At 45.6% G+C, this 15,849-nt stretch overlaps 1 protein-coding gene across 1 annotated transcript; it reads left to right on the plus strand.

Moving 5' to 3' along the window:
• The first annotated feature begins 779 nt into the window (after positions 1-779).
• LOC133418821 (gamma-crystallin N-like) lies at positions 780-11,810 on the plus strand. The gene is made up of 6 exons (XM_061707680.1): positions 780-920; positions 3,832-3,880; positions 6,738-6,859; positions 8,069-8,204; positions 10,420-10,559; positions 11,546-11,810. Exons 1-6 carry the CDS (start codon positions 877-879, stop codon positions 11,676-11,678), a joined length of 624 nt encoding a protein of 207 aa, XP_061563664.1. The 5' UTR covers positions 780-876; the 3' UTR covers positions 11,679-11,810.
• Positions 11,811-15,849: the final 4,039 nt, after the last annotated feature.

Here is a 15,849-nt window from a genome sequence, read left to right on the forward strand (position 1 = left end):
ATATATGAAATAAATTGCAGTAGCATTTGAATGCAAAAGATGTGTGTGTGTGTTGGAGTCGGGGGGGCTCGAAAATTCTGTTACGTATAAAAGGGAGGCCTGGAAAAAAAAGTTTGGGAACCGCTGCTTTAAAGTGCTCCAATGCTCAGATGTATAAAGTGCTAATGCATATTGCACATTGATTTCTTGCATTTTAATTATAAGTGCCACATTTGTTTATTGGGTACAGTGAGCAAAATAACTTGTCGGGCATGTTCAAACTTGGCCAATAAAGCTGGTTCTGATTCTGATTCTGGTTCTGATTATTTCAGTAATGAACGAGTCCCCGGGTGGATGTAGGACCTGGTTCCAGGAACCTCAGAACCCGCTGGACCGGAGTGGGTGACCTGGACACCCAGAGGTGCACACACACACACACACACACACACACACACACACACACACACACACATACACACACACACACACACACACACACACACACACACACACACACACACACACACACACACACACACACACACACACACACACACACACACACACACACACACCAGCACAAAGCATGGAAGCAGCTTTTATCATACCAGCTTTGTTGCAGAGAAAACGCTGAAATGTTCAGATCCAAAAGTGTGTGTGCTGCACTCTGGGCCGGGCTAGCGCTAGCGGCCTCCACATTCACCGCATGTGCCGTGGCATGTTTCATTGTGCTGGCCGTCCTTGTTCGGAGCAGCGCCGTGTGTTGTGTGTGTTTAGCATATGAATGGGCGGCCGGGCCGGCGACTGTTGCAGAACCGGGCTGACGGTTCCAGCAGCCGCGCGGCCGCCGCGCAGCGTCATATTTAAGGGGCCTTGCTCCGGCCTCGCAGAGCGGACATGAACATCTTTACCAAGGTCCCAGGATTAACCCAACAAACCAGGTACGTCCCGGCGCGGGGGGGGCGGCGCCGCGGGGCGGCGGCCCCCGGCCCTCCAGGCGTCACCGTCACGTCTAGGCAAAGATACTCTAGACCAGTGGTTCCCAACCTTTTCTAAGACTACGTTCACACTGCAGGCCTTAATGCTCAATTCCGATTTTTTCCCATATCCGATTCTTTTGTGTGGCTGTTCACATTATCTTTTAAAATGTGTCCTATATCCGACTGGAGTATGAACGCATCGCGGCCTGAACTGACCCGCATGCGCAGAGGAACATTAACAAAGACGTCACACGCAGCACGCCGTATGTTGGGCTGAAGGCTGATTTATGGTTCCACGTTACACCAACGCAGGGCCTACGGCGTAGGGAACGCGGCGACGCACACTGTACCGTGTACCCTACGGCGTATCCTACGCCGTATCCTACGGCGTATCCTACGGCGTATCCTACGGCGTATCCTACGGCGTATCCTACGGTGTAGGCTAGAACCATAATTCAGGCTTAAAGGTAGCTCCGCACCCCGGAGTTTCAGCTCCGCTCTCCGGGGAGCCGAGCTACCGAGCTACGGAGCTACGGTCCAGCTCGTTGTAAAACGGGCAGGTTATGCGACCACGACCGCTTCGCTGAATCATTCAGAGGCTTTGATTAATCCATATTGAATTAGAGCGGGAAGAATTGCAATGCATGGATTTTTCGATATTTTTACCCCCCCCCCCTAGGCTTAACCCCAACAACCCCAACCCCTGACTTTCCTCATTAACTGGTTCCCTCCCCTGTTGTTTTGTCCCGGTTGTGTTTTTGTTTTGTTTGTTCTTTTCCTGTTTTCTTTTACTGTAAAGCGACCTTGGGTTCCTTGAAACGCGCTATAGAAATTATTAGGGCCCGAGCACTTACAGTGCTAGGGCCCTATTGTATCTGTAGGAATTTTTCTTCTTTCTTCTTTCTTTATTTTTCCGATGAAAGGACGGCCTTTTTTCCCTCTAAACGTGTCCCAAAAGTCACCAAATTTTGCACCAAGCCAGTCCTGGTGATAAATTTGATATTTAATGGTTTGCATTAATGGGCGTGGCAAAATGGCTCAACAGCGCCCCCTAGAAAACTTTGTGCCTCAAGCCCCACAATACTGTTTGACGTACATGCACGAAAATCGGTACACACCTGTATCATGTCACAACTTAAAGAAAAGTCTCTTGGCACCATGGCCCAAACCCAACAGGAAGTCGGCCATTATCAATTAATTGTGTCATTTTGGCGCAATTTATGCCATTCCTTCTGCAGTTAATACGGCCTGAACCGTAACGTGCACCCAGGTGTGTTATACATCAAAATGTGCGTCTCCATCCTGCGACTACGCGTATTACTTTTCTCTTTCAAAAGCGTTACCGTGGCGACGCTAGACGCCAAAAAGCGCGCCCACCCTTCATCTGATTGGTCCATATTTGATAGTTCCTACTTTCTGCCATAACTTTTGAATGGTTTGATATAAAGACTCGTGGGTGTTTCATCCACTAAATCTACATCAAGTCATACAAGCTTCCACTGCAGCCTGAATGTGCACAAGGGTGGAGGCCGTTCATCGCTGCTGCAGCTTTAATTATAGGCATGCCAAGTAATGGCATGACCATATTGCAATCCTCCAGAATGGCCCAAAGGGCAATGTTGCTAGCATTTTGCTAACAAGCTAAAGTCGTAAAAGTCCCACTGCGCACTGGCGGGTGTACAGCATGACCCCGCTCTGATGTGGAAAAGAAAAATCCCCAAAAAATAAAACACGGCCAGAAAAACCTGAAAAATGAAGGCGATATATTAGTATACAGAAAAGGTTTCCCTTTTCTTCCTTATTCTTCTTATTCCGCACTCTTTTTTTGTCCGTTAATACGGCCCGAACCGCAACGTGCACCCATGCATGGCATACATCGTTGGATGCGTCTCCATCGTGCGTCGATGGGCATTACTTTTCTCAGTAAAAAGTGTTACCGTGGCAACGCTAGATGCCAAAAAGCAAAAAAAAGGCGAAAATTTGGACACTTATTGCTCGGCCAAACTTTATCGTAGAGACATCGTTCAAACTTTCAAACACTCGGCCCGATTGGCCCTAACGGACCGTACAACCTCATTATGCCAATTATTACACTTTTTGCGATATTTACCTTTCTTTTTTTTTAAATTTCCATTTGACTTTGGACGCTTGTTGCTAGGCAACAGGTTATCGTAGAGACATCGTACAAATGTTCCCCGACTCGGCACGCTGTGGACTTCAACATACTCAAATTTCATGAAGCTGTTATTTAAGGAAATTTTATGTCAAAATCCAGGCCAAATGGCCCCATTCATTCGGATGGGGTTTTTTACCACGGTGAAAAAAAAATCTATCCGTTAACGTAGCCTGAACCGGAACGTGCACCCATGCATGGCATGCATCAGGAATTAATGAAATCCAAGCGTGAACACCTCAAACTGACATAGAACCATCCTAAACACAACCACTACAGCCCCAAACCAAAGCAGCAAGAGGGGACGAATGGGCGGTAGGGCATGCCCATATCAAAATTTCATGAAATTTTCTAGTTATTATTCTTATTGACCCCAACCCCAACCCCATCCCTAATCCCAACCCTAACCCCCCTAATCCTAATCCTAACCCTAACTAACCCTTCCCCCAACCCCAACCCCAACCCCAACACCTAACCCTAACCCTTGGGCTGGATGGACTGTCCACCTTTTACAACTGGAGGAGGTGGGATTCCTACACCCATCCTAACCCCAACCCCAACCCTAACTCTAACCAGGATCTTTCAGAGACTGAAGCCTCAATTTCCCTCCTGCAAAGGTTCCTGGGAGTCTGATTGTTGCTGCTTGGACTGTACTTGCCGGTCTGAGGTGCTAATCTTTCTCTGTTTCTGTGTCTGCAGCAAGCTGGGGTCCGTGCTCCAACGTGCCTTCTACGGGTCCAGTGGGAGGGTGAGTGCAGCCCGCCGTTACACAAACCTTTACAGGTTATCAGAACTTCATCACCGGGTCGGTCGGCTGAACCGACAGGATCTGACGTTTGTGAAGGGCATTATTTTTCCTCCTCCGTCCTCGTCCCAGAAGACGGTTTATTTAACAACCAAAACAACTTCACAGCCTGTAACCAGACGCTGAACTGATGCTGGTGTCGCCGTGGAGACCGTTAGGAACCTCCCAGAACCAACCGTTCACTCTCTGTCTGGTATCAAGGTGTACCATCAGTAGTATTTTGGTACCATCAGTAGTATTTTGGTACCATCAGTAGTATTTTGGTACCATCAGTAGTATTATGGAAGTATTTTGGTACCATCAGTAGTATTTTGGTACCATCAGTAGTATTTTGGTAGTATTTTGGTAATATTTTGGTACCATCAGTAGTATTTTGGTAGAATTGTGGTACCATCAGTAGTATTTTGGTACCATCAGTAGTATTTTGGTAGTATTTTGGTACCATCAGTAGTATTTTGGTAGTATTTTGGTACCATCAGTAGTATTTTGGTAGTATTGTGGTACCATCAGTAGTATTTTGGTAGAATTGTGGTACTATCAGTAGTATTTTGGTAGTATTTTGGTACCATCAATTGTATTTTGGTAGAATTGTGGTACCATCAGTAGTATTTTGGTACCATCAGTAGTATTTTGGTAGTATTTTGGTACCATCAGTAGTATTTTGGTAGTATTTTGGTACCATCAGTAGTATTTTGGTAGTATTTTGGTACCATCAATTGTATTTTGGTAGAATTGTGGTACCATCAGTAGTATTTTGGTACCATCAGTAGTATTTTGGTAGTATTTTGGTACCATCAGTAGTATTTTGGTAGTATTTTGGTACCATCAGTAGTATTTTGGTAGAATTGTGGTACTATCAGTAGTATTTTGGTACAATCAGTAGTATTTTGGTAGTATTTTGGTACCATCAGTAGTATTTTGGTAGTATTTTGGTACCATCAGTAGTATTTTGGTAGTATTGTGGTACCATCAGTAGTATTTTGGTAGTATTGTGGTACCATCAGTAGTATTATGGAAGTATTTTGGTACCATCAGTAGTATTTTGGTACCATCAGTAGTATTTTGGTAGTATTTTGGTACCATCAGTAGTATTTTGGTAGTATTTTGGTACCATCAGAAGTATTTTGGTACCATCAGTAGTATTTTGGTACCATCAGTAGTATTTTGGTAGTATTTTGGGACCATCAGAAGTATTTTGGTAGTATTTTGGTACCATCAGTAGTATTTTGGTAGTATTTTGGTACCATCAGTAGTATTTTGGTAGTATTGTGGTACCATCAGTAGTATTTTGGTAGTATTGTGGTACCATCAGTAGTATTATGGAAGTATTTTGGTACCATCAGTAGTATTTTGGTAGTATTTTGGTACCATCAGAAGTATTTTGGTACCATCAGTAGTATTTTGGTACCATCAGTAGTATTTTGGTAGTATTTTGGTACCATCAGTAGTATTTTGGTAGTATTTTGGTACCATCAGTAGTATTTTGGTAGTATTGTGGTACCATCAGTAGTATTTTGGTAGTATTGTGGTACCATCAGTAGTATTATGGAAGTATTTTGGTACCATCAGTAGTATTTTGGTAGTATTTTGGTACCATCAGTAGTATTTTGGTAGTATTTTGGTACCATCAGTAGTATTTTGGTAATATTTTGGTACCATCAGTAGTATTTTGGTAGTATTGTGGTACCATCAGTAGTATTTTGGTAGTATTGTGGTACCATCAGTAGTATTATGGAAGTATTTTGGTACCATCAGTAGTATTTTGGTAGTATTTTGGTACCATCAGTAGTATTTTGGTAGTATTTTGGTACCATCAGTAGTATTTTGGTAATATTTTGGTACCATCAGTAGTATTTTGGTAATATTTTGGTACCATCAGTAGTATTTTGGTACCATCAGTAGTATTTTGGTAGTATTTTGGTACCATCAGTAGTATTTTGGTAGTATTTTGGTACCATCAGTAGTATTTTGGTACCATCAGTAGTATTTTGGTAGTATTTTGGTACCATCAGTAGTATTTTGGTACCATCAGTAGTATTTTGGTACCATCAGTAGTATTTTGGTAGTATTTTGGTACCATCAGTAGTATTTTGGTACCATCAGTAGTATTTTGGTAGTATTTTGGTACCATCAGTAGTATTTTGGTACCATCAGTAGTATTTTGGTACCATCAGTAGTATTTTGGTGGTATTTTGGTACCATCAGTAGTATTTTGGTACCATCAGTAGTATTTTGGTACCATCAGTAGTATTTTGGTAGTATTTTGGTACCATCAGTAGTATTTTGGTAGTATTTTGGTACCATCAGTAGTATTTTGGACTTGGACCAGAGACAGTCGTCTCAGGAGACCAGAAGAACCTTCTAGACCTGCAAGTTGGAGATTAGCCGACCGTCTCCAAGCAGCTGGATGTTACTATGACAACAGTTGGACAGAACCTTCCCAACCCCCAGACCTGGAGAGGAATTGGAAAAAGACCAGCAAACGTGGTTTCCATGGAAACCTCAATTCAGAATTACTATTTCCATGTAAACTCCAAGGAAAATAGTTTAATTCTGAATTAATTTGGAATAATTAATTCTGAATTAAAAAACATCCTGTAACCGTGGCCAATGAGGAGTTACAACTCGCTGACGTTTCCCGTTTGTCTCGTTTGTCCTCGTCTCTCAGGTGACCCTTTTGTCTCGTTTGTCCTCTCCTCAGGTGACCCGTTTGTCTCGTTTGTCCTCTCCTCAGGTGACCCGTTTGTCTCGTTTGTCCTCTCCTCAGGTGACCCGTTTGTCTCGTTTGTCCTCTCCTCAGGTGACCCTTTTCGAGCAGCGAAACTTCGCCGGCAGACGTCTGGACCTGAACGCCGACTGCGCCAGGATCAGCGACAAGAACTTCCCCGAGAGATGTAACTCTGTCCAGGTGGAGAGCGGAGCGTAAGTCCCTCCAGAGACGTTTAACGCCGGGGGACACGCTGGGGGACACGCCGGGGGACACGCCGGGGGACACGCCGAGGGACACGCCGAGGGACACGCTGGGGGACACGCTGGGGGACACGCCGGGGGACACGCCGGGGGACACGCCGGGGGACACGCCGAGGGACACGCTGGGGGACACGCTGGGGGACACGCTGGGGGACACGCTGGGGGACACGCTGGGGGACACGCTGGGGGACACGCTGGGGGACACGCTGGGGGACACGCTGGGGGACACACTGGGGGACACGCTGGGGGACACGCTGGTGTCCACAGTGGTGTCCACAGTGGATTACTGTGTCTGCGGAGGTCCACACTAGAGCGCTGCATTGAGATCGGGTCCCGCGGGACCCGACGCAAATCTCGCAGGATCGGGCGGTTTGAATTTTGCTGCGGGCAGGAGTGGGCGGAAAAAAAAAAACCCCTGCGGGATCGGGATGTAGCCTAGCAACCAGTTAAATTACAGTAATTTGTTTCATTCATTAACATTGTTTATTTTATGTTATTTATTAGTCTTATTTGAGCCACTCACAACCTACTCTCGTTGCTGTAACCACAATCACATAATTGATGCAAAAGGCGAGTTTTGCGGGAGCGGATGTAAACACTGCGGGAGCGGAACACACGTTGCGGGCGCGGGCGGTAATGGTCAGAAATGCAGCGGGAGTGGGATGAAGAAAACAGTCCCGCGCAGGAATCTAGTCCACACTAGTGTCCACAGCTGTGTCTGTCTCTATGAAACCACATATCTTTTAAGCAGAATTAAATGACGTTATGAGTTACGTGACAGAAAAGTGAACCCTTTTTCAAGCTGTAAACATTTAAATATCACAAGAAAAACCTTCCCAGGTCTTAAACCTGTCATAAAGCAGGATAAAAAAGTTCATAAAAAACCCAACATGAGGTTTATCTGACCTGCGTGTCTTGTTTTATGTAGCACTTTGTGCTGCATTCTATGCCTGAAAGGTGCTTTAGAAATAAAGTTTGATTTGATTTGAAGACTGAAAAAAAACTCATAACTTCATCTTGAATTCTTGTGAAAAGACTCAAGTCAAAGAAATGATCACTTCCTCGTCAGTTTATCCAGTTTTCTGTGTTTTAACTTGTTCTGTTCACCTTTGACCTTGTTGTTGTTTAGTTGACCTTTCACCTTGTTGTTGTTGTTTACAGATGGGTGGGCTACGAGCACGACAACTACCGCGGCCGCCAGTTCCTGTGGGACATGTCCGAGCGCGGCGAGTACAACTGCTACGATAAGTGGTGCGCTCAGGTGGACCACGTGTCCTCGGTGCGGTGTGTCCGGCAGGTGAGGGGCTAACACACGCTAACACACGTTAAAACACGCTAAAACACACGCTAACACACGCTAACACATGCTAACACACGCTAACACACGTTAGAACACGTTAAAATTCAATTCAATTCAATTTTATTTCAATTTTATTTATATAGCGTCTAATATACCAGATGTCTCTAGACGCTTTCCAGAGACCCAGAACATGAACATAAACATGAACATGAACATAAACATAAACCCCCGAGCAATAATTATATAAACAATGGCAGGTAAAAACTCCCATAGTGGGAGAAAAACCTTAAGCCAAACAGTGGCAAGAAAAACTCCCCTTTAGGAGGGAAGAAACCTTGAGCAGGACCTGGACCATAAGGGTCAGGGACGTCAGCAGCACAGCAGGCAGGTGGAAGCAGCAATGGGATGACCAGAGGGGATGGGGGGGGGGCCGGGAACACAGGCCAGAACGCAGCTCCCGAGGCTCCAGCCTGCAAACATGCACAAAAGAGAAAAAAGGGCGGCCGGCACAAGAAACTACAGGAACGATGGACAAAAATGATAGCTATGAGATATTTATAATAAATAAAAATGGAAATGGAGAAGAGAGGAAGGGAAGAGGAGAGGAGAAGAAGGGTGAGAGGCACCGCCCAGCGGATCATGTCGGTGCCCCCTGCAGCATAGGCCTATAGCAGATTATCTACCACCAAGCTATTTTTGCATTGAAATCAGACTGAAAAAGTGGGCGTCGTCTTACATTCGGGGTCTAGACGTTATACCCATTTACACCGCTAGATGGAGCCAGATATCTTTAAGGCCAATGCTGAACTGAACTCCCCAGGCCAAAGCCAACCCCTGTCACGAAGAAGAAAAATAAAAATAGCGGCAGCATGAAGAAGGAAAAATAAAAAATAGCAGTAAGAAAGAAAAGAGAAGAAAATAACAGAAGAGATAACAGAAAATGGAGAAACGTAGCGACAATCTGGAGAAAAGTGGGTCGAAGAAGTTATGATGCAAACTTCAAGATAATGATTTGAATGAGGCAAAATAACAGGCTTTTTCTCTCAAATATATTGTTATAATCATTTGTTTCAGATGTACTGTAATTATTTTCTGTATAAAAATTTAATTTGGTGTTAAAAAAAAGTATTTTTTCAAATTTGAGTCTTGAAAAAGAGGGGGTCGTCTTATATTCGGGTCAATACGGTAATGGTGCCTGATAGCAGAACGCCCGCCCTCCAAATCTACATTAAGATACTCTAGGAACTACGAGTAAACCTGCACTCTGAGAGCGGAGAGCTCTGCCAGGAACATAAGGCACTATCAGGTCTAAGACACGAATAATGCAGAGCTAAGCCGTTTTGGGCTTTATATGCAAGTAATAACATTTTAAATGATGCTGTGATGGTAGTGATTACCGAGAAGTCTGAGTGAAGCTGTGATGGTAGTGATTACCCAGAAGTCTCAGTGATGCTGTGATGGTAGTGATTACCCAGAAGTCTGAGTGATGCTGTGATGGTAGTGATTACCCAGAAGTCTGACTGATGCTGAGATGGTAGTGATTACCCAGAAGTCTCAGTGATGCTGTGATGGTAGTGATTACCCAGAAGTCTCAGTGATGTTGTGATGGTAGTGATTACCCAGAAGTCTCAGTGATACTGTGATGGGATTATTACCCAGAAGTCTCAGTGATGGTAGTGATTACCCAGAAGTCTGAGTGATACTGTGATGGTAGTGATTACCCAGAAGTCTCAGTGATGCTGTGATGGTAGTGATTACCCATAAGTCTCAGTGATGGTAGTGATTACCCAGAAGTCTGAGTGATGGTAGTGATTACCCAGAAGTCTCAGTGATGCTGTGATGGTAGTGATTACCCAGAAGTCTGAGTGATGGTAGTGATTACCCAGAAGTCTCAGTGATGCTGTGATGGTAGTGATTACCCAGAAGTCTCAGTGATGGTAGTGATTACCCAGAAGTCTCAGTGATGGTAGTGATTACCCAGAAGTCTCAGTGATGGTAGTGATTACCCAGAAGTCTCAGTGATGGTAGTGATTACCCAGAAGCCTCAGTGATGCTGTGATGGTAGTGATTACCCAGAAGTCTCAGTGATGCTGTGATGGTAGTGATTACCCAGAAGTCTCAGTGATGGTAGTGATTACCCAGAAGTCTCAGTGATGCTGTGATGGTAGTGATTACCTGTGATGTCATCAGTGATGCTGTGTGTGGTTGCCAGGACAACGGCCCGGCCAAGGCCCACCTGTTTGAGCGGGCTGGTTTCTCCGGGAAGAAGATGGAGATCCAGGACGACGTTCCCAACCTGATGAGCCGGCACAGCCTGAACCGGGCGGCCTCCATCCGGGTGCTGGGCGGAGCGTGAGTTTACTTTATATTTATAATTATATTTATATACCTGAACCTCCATCCGGGTGCTGGGCGGAGCGTGAGTTTACTTTATATTTATATTTATATACCTAAACCTGAACCTCCATCCGGGTGCTGGGCGTGTGGGGAGATGTATTTGCAAAGTTTACAAATGAGAGAAAGGAGAAATGTCATCTTGTTTGGGCCGGGATAAACAGGAAATAGCGGAGCGGTGCTGCTACTGCTGCTGTTTCCATGGTAACAACTCCTGTCACCATGGTAAGAGGAGTTGTTACCATGGTAACAACTCCCCCTCCCAACGGCAGGAAGTGCTGCTGTTACCATGGTAACAACTCCCCCTCCCAACAGCAGGAAGTGCTGCTGTTACCATGGTAACAACTCCCCCTCCCAACGGCAGGAAGTGCTGCTGTTACCATGGTAACGACTCCCCCTCCCAACGGCAGGAAGTGCCGTGTGTCTCTGAGTAGAACGTCCCAATTAATGTATACTACTGATATTTCCTCAAAGGTGTGCCGAACTTAAGAATACTTTTTGAGTAAATACTGTTTAGCACGGCATTTCAGACACAACGCAGGTCTCTGTTGAACCTGGTCTAGTCTGGTGTGGTAGACCTGGTCTCTTCTCACCGAGGGTCTTCTGTTCTTGGTTCTGACCCGGTTTCCTGAGGTTCTCTGGTTCTCCAGTTCTCTGGTTCTGACCCGGTCTCCTGAGGTTCTCTGGTTCTCCAGTTCTTGGTTCTGACCTTTGACCCTCAGTTCTCTGGTTCTGACCCGGTTTCCTGAGGTTCTCTGGTTCTCCAGTTCTTGGTTCTGACCTTTGACCCTCAGTTCTCTGGTTCTGACCCGGTTTCCTGAGGTTCTCTGGTTCTCCAGTTCTTGGTTTTGACCTTTGACCCTCAGTTCTTGGTTCTGACCCGGTTTCCTGAGGTTCTCCGGTTCTCCAGTTCTTGGTTCTGACCCGGTCTCCTCTCTCCCCAGGTGGGTGGTCTACCAGGAACCGAACTACCGAGGTCCTCACTACATCCTGGAGAAGAAGGACTACAACAACTTCTCTGACTGGGGCAGCCAGAACAGCACGGTGGGGTCCATGCGCCGCGTCCGCTTCAGCTAAACCTCCAACTCACCGCAGCTAAACCTCTGGAACACGTTAGCTTCAGCTAAACCTCCAATGCTAACTCTAAAACACGTCAGCTTTACTGGAACATGTCAGCTTCATAAAATAAAGACTATTTTACTAATAAAACATCTGCTCCAGTCTTTATTCTTTTATCTGTAACTCCTAGACCTCCTAATCCTTTTCCTCCTCAGGTTCCATCTAACCGTCTGATAGTTTGTTTGTTTCAGTAGTAGTATTCACCTTACACTTCCGGCTCTCGACGAAGGCGGACGCTTTTTCTGCTCCCTCTCCCCATCTGTCTGCCCTGCTACTGCTTGCTTGTCTCGTCTCCAGAGTCTCTCCTTTTCACTCCTCCAAAACTACAAACATGGAATTGATTAACTGGTCTCTCAGCACAATTGACCACATTTTTGCAACAAGAAGACTGGGGAGCCCTATTGCCCCGATGGGACATTCTTTGCTGGATACACAATGGACTCGTACAAGGCGTGGAAGCCGTTGTGTATGGCAATAATGTCAATCGAGGACGTAGAAGATGCCTACATATTTGGATTTATGATCGCAGGATTTCTCCTGATTATCTCCTTGATCGGAGGTGGGGGTTTCCTGATGTATCGACAAATGCGTAAGTCGTCTGCCTCCTTCAATCACTTTTCCAGGCTGCCGGACGTGGCAGATGGATCAAGCAAAGCAATCAGCGCTCTGATTTTACGCTGGGGGAGCAGGCCCGTAAGCTGGATGCGATTCTCGAGCAGAATCGCAGGCTGGCGGGGGTCTTTGAGCTCATTAACAAGATGGATAACAACATGGAGAAGCTGGGAGCTCAGCTTGGCCGGAATTGATTGATTGATTGATCACTATTTCGTCTGCCTTTCAGTCGCTGATGATGATCAGAGACTGAAAGGCAGACGGAAAATTACTGGGGCTGCCTGTTCTCAAAACAATTGCTGATTCTACTAATTTGACCTCGACAGAGCGGTCTTAGCACGGCCGCTCCTGCTCACAATCTCCTGGAGGAATGCAAAACAAGATGACTGTTCCCTAGCCCTCCCCTCCATAGACATATATACATAGACGCTGCATCGAATGCCGCCGCCCGCTGAAGTGACGTGCCTATAGGTCCTCCATCTTGGTACAGACCACTCGCCACAGCAATGCATTACATGTATGGAGGAGCAGCGTTTCTACACACACAAAAGTGATCATAAATGATGTTGTGAAGCTAATTTCACGTGATTTGTTTGTCAAACGTCACACATTACAGACACACATAGATAAAACAAAAAGAAAAGAAAGAAAAGAACCCAGAAAACGTTCAATGTTCAGGTCTTTATTTACTATACAAGTATTTACTATATAATTGTTTCTATTGCCATTACTATTATTATTAATATTATATTATATTAACATATATTATATATACATCATCATCATCATCTTCTCCCGCTTTATCCGTTCCCGGGTCGCGGGGGCAGCAGCCTCAGCAGGGATGCCCAGACTTCCCTCACCCCAGACACTTCCTCCAGCTCTTCCTCCAGCTCTTCCTCCAGCTCTTCCTCCAGCTCCTCCGAGGGGAGTCCGAGGCGTTCCCAGGCCAGCCGAGAGACATAGTCTCTCCAGCGTGTCCTGGGTCTTCCCCGGGGTCTCCTCCCGGTGGGACATGCCTGGAACACCTCCCTAGGGAGGAGGGACATGCCTGGAACACCTCCCTAGGGAGGCGTCCAGGAGGCATCCGGTACAGATGCCCAAGCCACCTCAGCTGACTCCTCTCAATGTGGAGGAGTAGCGGCTCGACTCCGAGCTCCTCCCGGGTGACCGAACTCCTCACCCTATCTCTAAGGGAGCGTCCAGCCACCCTGCAGAGGAAACTCATCTCTAAGGGAGCGTCCAGCCACCCTGAGGAGGAAACTCATCTCTAAGGGAGCGTCCAGCCGCCCTGAGGAGGAAACTCATCTCTAAGGGAGGAAACTCATCTCTAAGGGAGCGTCCAGCCACCCTGCGGAGGAAACTCATCTCTAAGGGAGCGTCCAGCCACCCTGCGGAGGAAACTCATCTCGGCCGCTTGTATCCGCGATCTTGTCCTTTCGGTCACTACCCAAAGTTCATGACCATAGGTGAGGGTAGGTGCGTAGATCGACCGGTAAATCGAGAGCTTCGCCTTTCGACTCAGCTCCCTCTTCACCACGACGGTCCGGTACATCGACCGCATTACTGCGGACGCTGCACCGATGTGTCTGTCAATCTCACGCTCCATCGTTCCCTCACTCGTGAACAACGAGATACTTGAACTCCTCCACCTGAGGCAGGACTTCTCCACCCACCCGGAGAAGGCATGCCACCCTTTCCCGGTAGAGAACCATGGCCTCGGTCTTGGAGGTGCTGATTCTCATCCCTGCCGCGTCGCACTCGGCCGCAAACCGCCCCAGCACACGCTGGAGGTCCCGGTCTGATGAAGCCAACAGGACAACATCATCTGCAAAAAGCAGAGATGAAATCCTGAGGTTCCCAAACCGGATCCCCTCCGGCCCCTGGCTGCGCCTAGAAATCCTGTCCATAAAAATTATGAACAGGACCGGTGACAAAGGGCAGCCCTGCCGGAGTCCAACATGCACCGGGAACAAGTCTGACTTACTGCCGGCAATGAGAACCAGACTCCTGCTCCGATCATACAGAGACTGGACAGCCCTTAGTAGAGGGCCCCGGACTCCATACTCACTCAGCATCCCCCACAGAAGGACACGAGGGACACGGTCAAATGCCTTCTCCAGATCCACAAAACACATGACCGGGACGAAAACCGCATTGTTCCTCCTGAATCCGAGGTTCGACTATCGAATGTACATATATATTATATATTATATTAACATTGAATTATTATTGTTACTATTGCTATTACATTCTATTATTGTTATATCACTATCATCATTAGATGATTATAATAAATATAATGTATACTATCATATATTTATATCTATCTATCTATCTATCTATCTATCTATCTATCTATCTATCTATCTATCTATCTATCTATCTATCTATCTATCTATCTATCTATCTATATCTTTATATCTCTATATCTCTATATCTCTATATCTCTATCTATAGTATAATACAAGCCTTTCACAGATTCTAGCTAAAACCCTTGAAAGAGAACGGTTTTGCACAGTTTCTTTCTTGTGCTACCACTCTGGTATTTGAGTGAGGTGACTTTTGCAATGTGGTGAGAAACAGACACCACTTTAGTAGGTTGGAATGGTGTGTATAATATATAATATATGTATATATAATATATGTTAATATAATATAATAGTAATGGCAATAGAAACAATTATATAGTAAATACTTGTATAGTAAATAGAGACCTGAACATTGAACGTTTTCTGGGTTCTTTTCTTTCTTTTCTTTTTATCTATATGTGTCTGTAATGTGTGACGTTTGACAAACAAATCACGTGAAATTAACTTCACAACATCATTTATGATCACTTTTGTGTGTGTAGAAACGCCGCTCCTCCATAGATGTAATGCATTGCTGTGGCGAGTGGTCTGTACCAAGATGGACCTATAGGCACGTCACGTCAGTGGATGCGGCGTCTATGTATATATGTCTATGCTCCCCTCTCCCACAACACTGCAGATCCTGTTTCCAGAACTGACCGAGCCGCCTGATAACACCGAGGACACTGGCTGTGAGCAGATCTGGGCGGAGGTTCACGGACAGACTCACCGCTTCACAGACACTAACTGATAAGCACACACAATTCCCTCAATAATGTCAACACCTTCTTCGGCCCCCCCTCTTATCAGCCCCTCCCTCACAGACTCCGGGTTTGAGCGCCAAGTGCAATGGCCGCGGCCCTCACTTGGAGGACCTGTGCGGGTCCCACCCCCCCCGACCTGCGCATATCGTATACCCATAAGCTGATGTTTTGTTGTGTGCACCGTATTTTCGCGACCATAAGGCGCACAAAATGTATTTATTTATTTTTTTGGTAACACTTTACAATAATAATTAACGTTAGTTAATGCATTATTAAGCATTAATTAACAGTTTAATAATAGTTAAATAACCATTATTATGTATTACTTAACATTAATTAGCATATTAGTTAATGCATTAATAAACAGTTAGTTAATGCATTATTAAGCATTAATTAACAGTTTAA

This window comes from Cololabis saira, chromosome 2 (genome assembly GCF_033807715.1).
Source record: "Cololabis saira isolate AMF1-May2022 chromosome 2, fColSai1.1, whole genome shotgun sequence".
NCBI classification, from domain to species: domain Eukaryota; kingdom Metazoa; phylum Chordata; class Actinopteri; order Beloniformes; family Belonidae; genus Cololabis; species Cololabis saira.